At 37.3% G+C, this 6,404-nt stretch overlaps 1 protein-coding gene across 1 annotated transcript; it reads right to left on the reverse strand.

Annotated features, from left to right (window-relative positions):
* Window positions 1-39: 39 nt before the first annotated feature.
* Window positions 40-4,279, reverse strand: LOC112456303. The gene is made up of 2 exons (XM_025018762.1): window positions 3,880-4,279; window positions 40-300 (listed from the first exon to the last, which is right to left on the reverse strand). Exons 1-2 carry the CDS (start codon window positions 4,254-4,256, stop codon window positions 297-299), a joined length of 381 nt encoding a protein of 126 aa, XP_024874530.1. The 5' UTR covers window positions 4,257-4,279; the 3' UTR covers window positions 40-296.
* Window positions 4,280-6,404: the final 2,125 nt, after the last annotated feature.

The raw sequence follows: 6,404 nt of genomic DNA on the forward strand, positions 1-6,404 counted from the left end.
TGTAGGCTATTCGATAACGGTGACTGTATTCGTGGCGAGGTGGACAGGAAAAACACACGTATTTCTATAACTCTCTATATGATATATTTGCTCTTCGTGCAATACACGTCTGAACTCTATGACACCGTGAGCTCTTGTGAGCTCTCACAACGACCGCACGTAAGCGTGGCGCCCCGAGGCTCGCGCCACTCGGGAGCTGCCCTCTAGAAGGGCGGGAGCACGTCGCTCGTTCAAAGCCCGGCTTCTCATACTCCCTCCCTTTGTGCGAGCGATCCGTGGTCGTCTAATTTTCTTCTTTATCTGTAACATATCAAAAATCAGTTATCGAGTAAAATAGATCTCTAATTCTGTTCAAACTCTATATTCATTATATTGTCTCTTAGATATGCAAATGCTTCTAAAGGTAAAGGTTTTGTCATAATGTCTGCCAAGTTCTCTTTGGTCTCAATCCATTCGACTTTCACCTTCCCTTGATCAACACACTGTTTGATAAAGTCTCCATGAGTGTCAGCCATATGTTTTCTGTTTCCAGTTTCTTCTCTTTCTTCTAAGTTTTTCTTTATTTCTTCTAAGTTATCATCAAACATTTTAAGTTTGTGACTTCCATCCTTCTTAGTGCAGTTTCCTGCTGCTCTGTTATCACACCAGATTGTTGCAGGCAAGAATGTTTTTCCAACAACATATCTGAGCGACTTGTCTAATGAGATTACTTCTTGACAGGCCTCACTCATTGCTAGATACTCTGCTTGACAGGTAGAGAGTGTGACATATGTCTGTTTATGACTTCTCCATGCTATCACATCTCCAAGTATTTTGATTATATATCCTCCAGTGGATGTAGAATCAATGCAATCTCTGAAACTAGCGTCTGTCAGCGACTCTAATTCATCTGTTTTACCTTTAAACATTAATCCTCTATTTGCAGTTCCTCTAAGATATCTGAAGACTCTTTTTACATCTTGCCAGTCTTCTTCCGTGGGCTCTAATTGTCTTCTTGCTAAATAGTTTACTGCAAAGGCTATATCAGGTCGTGTAGCATTTGCCAGATACATTAAGCTTCCTATAGCTTCTCTATAAGGTACTCTTTTAGTTTCTTCTCTAATACTCTTTTCTTCTAATTTTCTGTTTTTATTGCTCACTTTTCTGGTGACCATAGGAGTGTTCTGAGGCTTGCATTCATTCATATGAAACTTTTCTAATATGCTCTCAGTATATCGCGTGTGATGAATATACATACAACTTCCTTCTTTGTTTCGCTCTATTGTTATTCCCAGAAAGTTCTTTGGTTCCCCAAGATCCTTCGTCTCAAATGTTTCACTCAACTTCTTTTTGATTTCTTCTAATTTCTTCTGATCATTACTTGCAACCAACATATCATCTACATAAAGTAATACGATCACTATTTTGCCTTCTTTCCTCCACGTGAACAGGCATGGCTCATGTAGGTCGTTCTCTAATCCAAGTTTCTTAGCCTCTTCTGAAAATCTCTTATTCCATCTTTTCGGACTTATCTTCAATCCGTATAAAGCTCTATTCAATCTACACACCTTAGTCTTCTTGGTGTTTTCATCCAGTTCTACTCCTTCTGGAATTTCCATATATATTTCATCTTTTTCTTCTAGAACTCCATTTAAGAACGCAGTCTTAACATCTAGCTGACTAGCGTATAAATTATATTTATTTATTATTGCTAATATAGATCTAACCAGTGACAATCTTGAAACCGGTGCATATGTCTCTTTTAGATCATACACATTTTTGTCTTTACATCCTCTTATCACCAGTCTCGCTTTATATCTGGTTGATCCATCTGCTTCTAATTTCCTCTTAAATACCCATCTTGAATCTATTATATTAGGTCGTCTTCCATCTAATTTCTCTAATGGTCTATCGACAAGTTCCCACACTTGATTAGCATACATAGATTCAAGTTCCTCTTTGACTGCAATTTTCCAATTCTCTCTTTCGTTACTTGATATAGCTTCTTTATAAGTAACAGGCTCTCTATTCAACGATGCCATAAGGCATTGATGTAATTCATCTTCATTCTCTATATTCCGTTGAATATTTTTCACATTAATATAATTAGCAAAGCTAACATCTTCTATTTTTCTCCGCACATCAGTGTCTCCATTATCTTCTAGTTTTCTTTTAGTTTTACTTCTAGTCATTGGAGCTTCACTTTCCTTTCGTGCGTCCTTCTGCTTCTGTTCGTCTAGTTGTGTTGTTTGTTTTCTCGGTCTACCTCTTTTCCTTTTCTCAGGAATCTCTAGTTTTTGTTCTCCCTTTTCCTCATCCTCTACAAATTCTTTCATCCAATTTTTTTATCTAAGTCTTTTTCTTCTTCTATTTGACTGTTTTGATATACATTTTTATATGTTATCTTTTCATTAAATCTAATGTGTCGGAACTCTATAAATTTTCTTGTGCTTGGATGCCAGAGTATATATCCAGTGTCAGTATATCCTACCAACACACCTCTAATAGCTCTCTTGTCAAATTTCGACGTAGGCTTTGGTACTCTTGCATATCCAATGCATCCAAATCTCTTTATTTGCTCGAAATGACAACTTGTTTCTGATGAGAACTTCTTCAAGGGGATCTCATACTCTATAGTCTTATGTGGAGATCTGTTGTACGCATGCACAGCAGCGTCAACTGCCAACTCCCACATACTCTTTGGTAGTCCCGAGTCGAACATATATGTTCTTATTTTCTCTTGCATCGTTCTGTTGAACCTTTCTGCAACTCCATTATGTTCCGGAGTGTACGGTGGTGCATATATGGCTTCTATATTTTCTCTTTTTAACACTTCTTTAAAAGCACCTCCCGTAAATTCCTTGCCTTGATCTGACTTCACATAGCATAGCTTTTCTTCTTTTCCTATTAGATTTCTGGCGGATATTAGGTATTTCTCTAGAGCTTCTCCCGATTCATCTTTCGTCTTCAAGGAGTAAGCTTTCGCTAATCTAGAATAATCGTCTATAAAGGTTATTATAAACCTCTTTCGTCCTGGATAAGATGTAGGTTTTATTGGACCCATGATATCCGTATGTATCACTTGTAGTGGTCTCTGTGCTCTATTTCTGTTTTCTTTAAACGGCAATTTTGCCATCTTTGCCATTATACAGACTTCACACTCTAATATGGAGTTATCAAACTTAACTGTCTCTAATCTCTTTTCTACTTTTTGTAGCTGTCTTAAATAGTTTAACGACGCATGACCTAATCTAACATGCCATAACATCGCCTCATTTATTTTCTCTAATTTCTTTACTTTTTCAATTACTGAGCTTTCACACATTTCTTCTATATTCTCTAATGTTTGTATATCTTCTAACTTAATGACTTGATCGAGTTCAGCATTATTGTATTCTATATTTTCGTTCACATTTGTGAGCTCTCCTTCATTCTCCCTCCCAATCGCAGAGCCAACATTGTCTCTTTCGTCTAATTCTCCCTCCGAAATTGATAATTCACTGGTCTGAATGTTTGCTTGCGATTGTTCAGGAGACTCACAATGTGGAACAATTTCTGCTCTACATCTATACACAGCACATTCTACACTTTCATTGTCCTCTATATTATTGTTTTTAACCTCAAATTGCATAATCCAATTTGGTTTCTCATAAATTCCTTCAAAAACAATTTTATTTGTTAGTTTATTGTGAACTTTAAACACTTTATCATCTAAATAAATACTGAACCCTGCATCAGCCAGCATTCTTAAAGATAGTAAATTTTCGGATACTTCCTTCGTTGCAATTACATTTGTTAATTTAATTACTTTCTTTTCTTTCTCATTTATTAACAACAAAAGATCTCCTTTACCATCTATTCTTTTTGTTTATATTTTTATTAACGGTTTTATTTGTATACCTTTTTCCTCTAAATCTGTTCGTCTGGGCTCCGGCATTAGGACAGCTATCACCCTTGTGTCCTCTAATCTCCTGGCAGTAATAACAGAACCAGGCCTCTGATCCCGCTAGTGGGCAGTCCTTCGCCATGTGACCCAATTTGTTGCATCGGTAGCACTTTACTTCTTTGTGCTCTTCTGCGGTAGCCCTCTGCACTCTAACCTCTGGTTTCTCTAGCTTCTCTCTAACTTTACTCTTAGTCTCTGCCTCTAACTGCATCATGAAAGATTTTATTTCATCTACATTCATTTCTTTAAGATTAGTTTGTCTTCTAATTAAATCTACATTCCTCAGTTCCGGCACATTAATTGACACAGCTTGATACAATGCAGATCTCATTTCTTGTTCTGTGAGAGGTACCGCATCTTTGCATGATTCATATTCTCTAATTATTGAATCAAAGCGTTCGCAAAAATCACTTACTTTTTCGTCTTTTCTCATTTTAATTTGATAGAGTTTAGTTCGTACCGATGTATGAGTAACGTTTACTTCACTCTTTTTATAACTTCTTAATTTCTTCAAAATTTCTTTTGGATCTTTCTCATGTAAAATCCTTTTATGATAATTTTCATCTAAATGATTGATTATTATATCTCTAACTAGACTTTTTCTCTTAGCAACTTTTAATTCGGAAAGATTTTCTGGATTATCAATGTTTGAATCTATTACATCTAATAACTCGTTATTCATTAATTCGGATTTTAAATAATCCATCCAAAGATCAAAGTTAGATTTTTGCGTTAGCTTATATTTTCTTCTAATATGCAACCTTTGACTGTTTAATTCTACTTCTAAAGCACTCTTAATTGTCTCTAAACTTCTATTTTTCTCGACTGAACAGACTGTTTCATCTAACTTTTTCTTTTTAGGCTCTACTTCTAATTCTTTAACCGTTTGTATACCGTTTTCTACTTTACTTTGCGTATTCTGTTTATTTACCTCTAAACGTCTAATCTTTAGTTTCTCTTTCTCTAAATTTACGCGGGCGACTTCTACCATGTTTTCCATCATGGAGGTTGCTTGGATCATAACCTTATCCAACATCTTCATTACCGATTCCATTTTCTCAACCATCTTTTCTTGTTTCTCGTAAAGCATCTTTGTCCCTATTGGTAGTACAGGACGATTTTCAGCCCATTCTCTATTTACATCTATGTTCTCTATTATTTTTGGTTTGCCACGTTTCGGGATTGCACCCTTTGCTTCAGTCTCCTTCTTGTTCTCTTTTTCTTCTAAACAAAATTTTTAAATTACTCTATCTCTTCATCTTTACTCATCGTTTTATCACTACCTCTCTCTCTCTCTACCACTGTGACCACGCTGCTGTCACTATCGTAGTCAACCAGTGAATCCTGGTTTTCTTCCTCATCCATCGGAAGATTTTTCATCTTATCTTCTTCCATCTAAATCGGGATTCAAATATCAATTGAACATTAGCATTCCTCTTTTGACAAGATAAACCAACATTCATATTGACCGATAATAATTTACAATTTCTATCACTAGATCTCTTTCAGCGATAAAAATTTAATGCTTATGAGGCTATATAGAACGCACTGCAATTCACAATAACCCCAAAGCGAGAAAACCACGCGCCTCTGCAGGGCTATCCGCACGCGCACACCACTGTCCGTTGCGATCTCCAGCACTGCTGAAAAGATCTATGGGAGCTCGGGTTGATCACGCACGCGCACGGGGCCCATACAAATTTACGCGGCCTCCCTGTACAGTAATCAAGCTACACCGCACAGCTAGTCATGCTCAATTACCGACCCGATACATGTCGATTTTGAAAATTTATTCCATACACATGCCTGTATATATATATATATATGTGTGTTATGGCGTCGCATCGATGCTATATTTTTCAAATCGATCATGCGTCAGCGCGTGCCCGGCTACGCTTCCCTCGCGCCAAAATAGTGACTCACTTTTTACGATCGGACTTTCGCGCGTCAAAAAAATGACTCTCGCCGTTCACGATCGGACTTGCACAGGCACATCGCTTTTCCCGCCAGCTTGTTACCAAGCGGCATATATGTATCTCTTTCTATCTCACACATCTATCTCTTTATATCTCACTCATCTTTCTCTTTACATCTCACTCATCTATCTCTTTATACATCTATCTCTAATTCTCTTATTGTCACTGTTGCCTCTATTTCTATCTCTCAAGAAGAAGGCAAAAACATCTATCTCCTTCTAACAGCATTTATCGAACGAACGTTCTTATTTGCTGAGAATTCTCTCGTTTTGCTCGTCAGCAACGAGGAATATTATTTACTTACCCTCTAATCTTCTAGATTCTTCTAAATGATTCTTCTAAATGCTTTTGTCTTCCCGATGCCCTTCGGCGGCGTCTCACACACTTCACACGTTCGACTTGATGTTTTCGTGCTTCGTTCTTCACGCAGGGGAATCGTGCCCTGGGCCCATAACCTGTAGGCTATTCGATAACGGTGACTGTATTCGTGGCGAGGTGGACAG

Source organism: Temnothorax curvispinosus, unplaced genomic scaffold (assembly GCF_003070985.1).
Source record: "Temnothorax curvispinosus isolate PA1 unplaced genomic scaffold, ASM307098v1 QBEX01000618.1, whole genome shotgun sequence".
Taxonomy (NCBI): Eukaryota; Metazoa; Arthropoda; class Insecta; order Hymenoptera; family Formicidae; genus Temnothorax; species Temnothorax curvispinosus.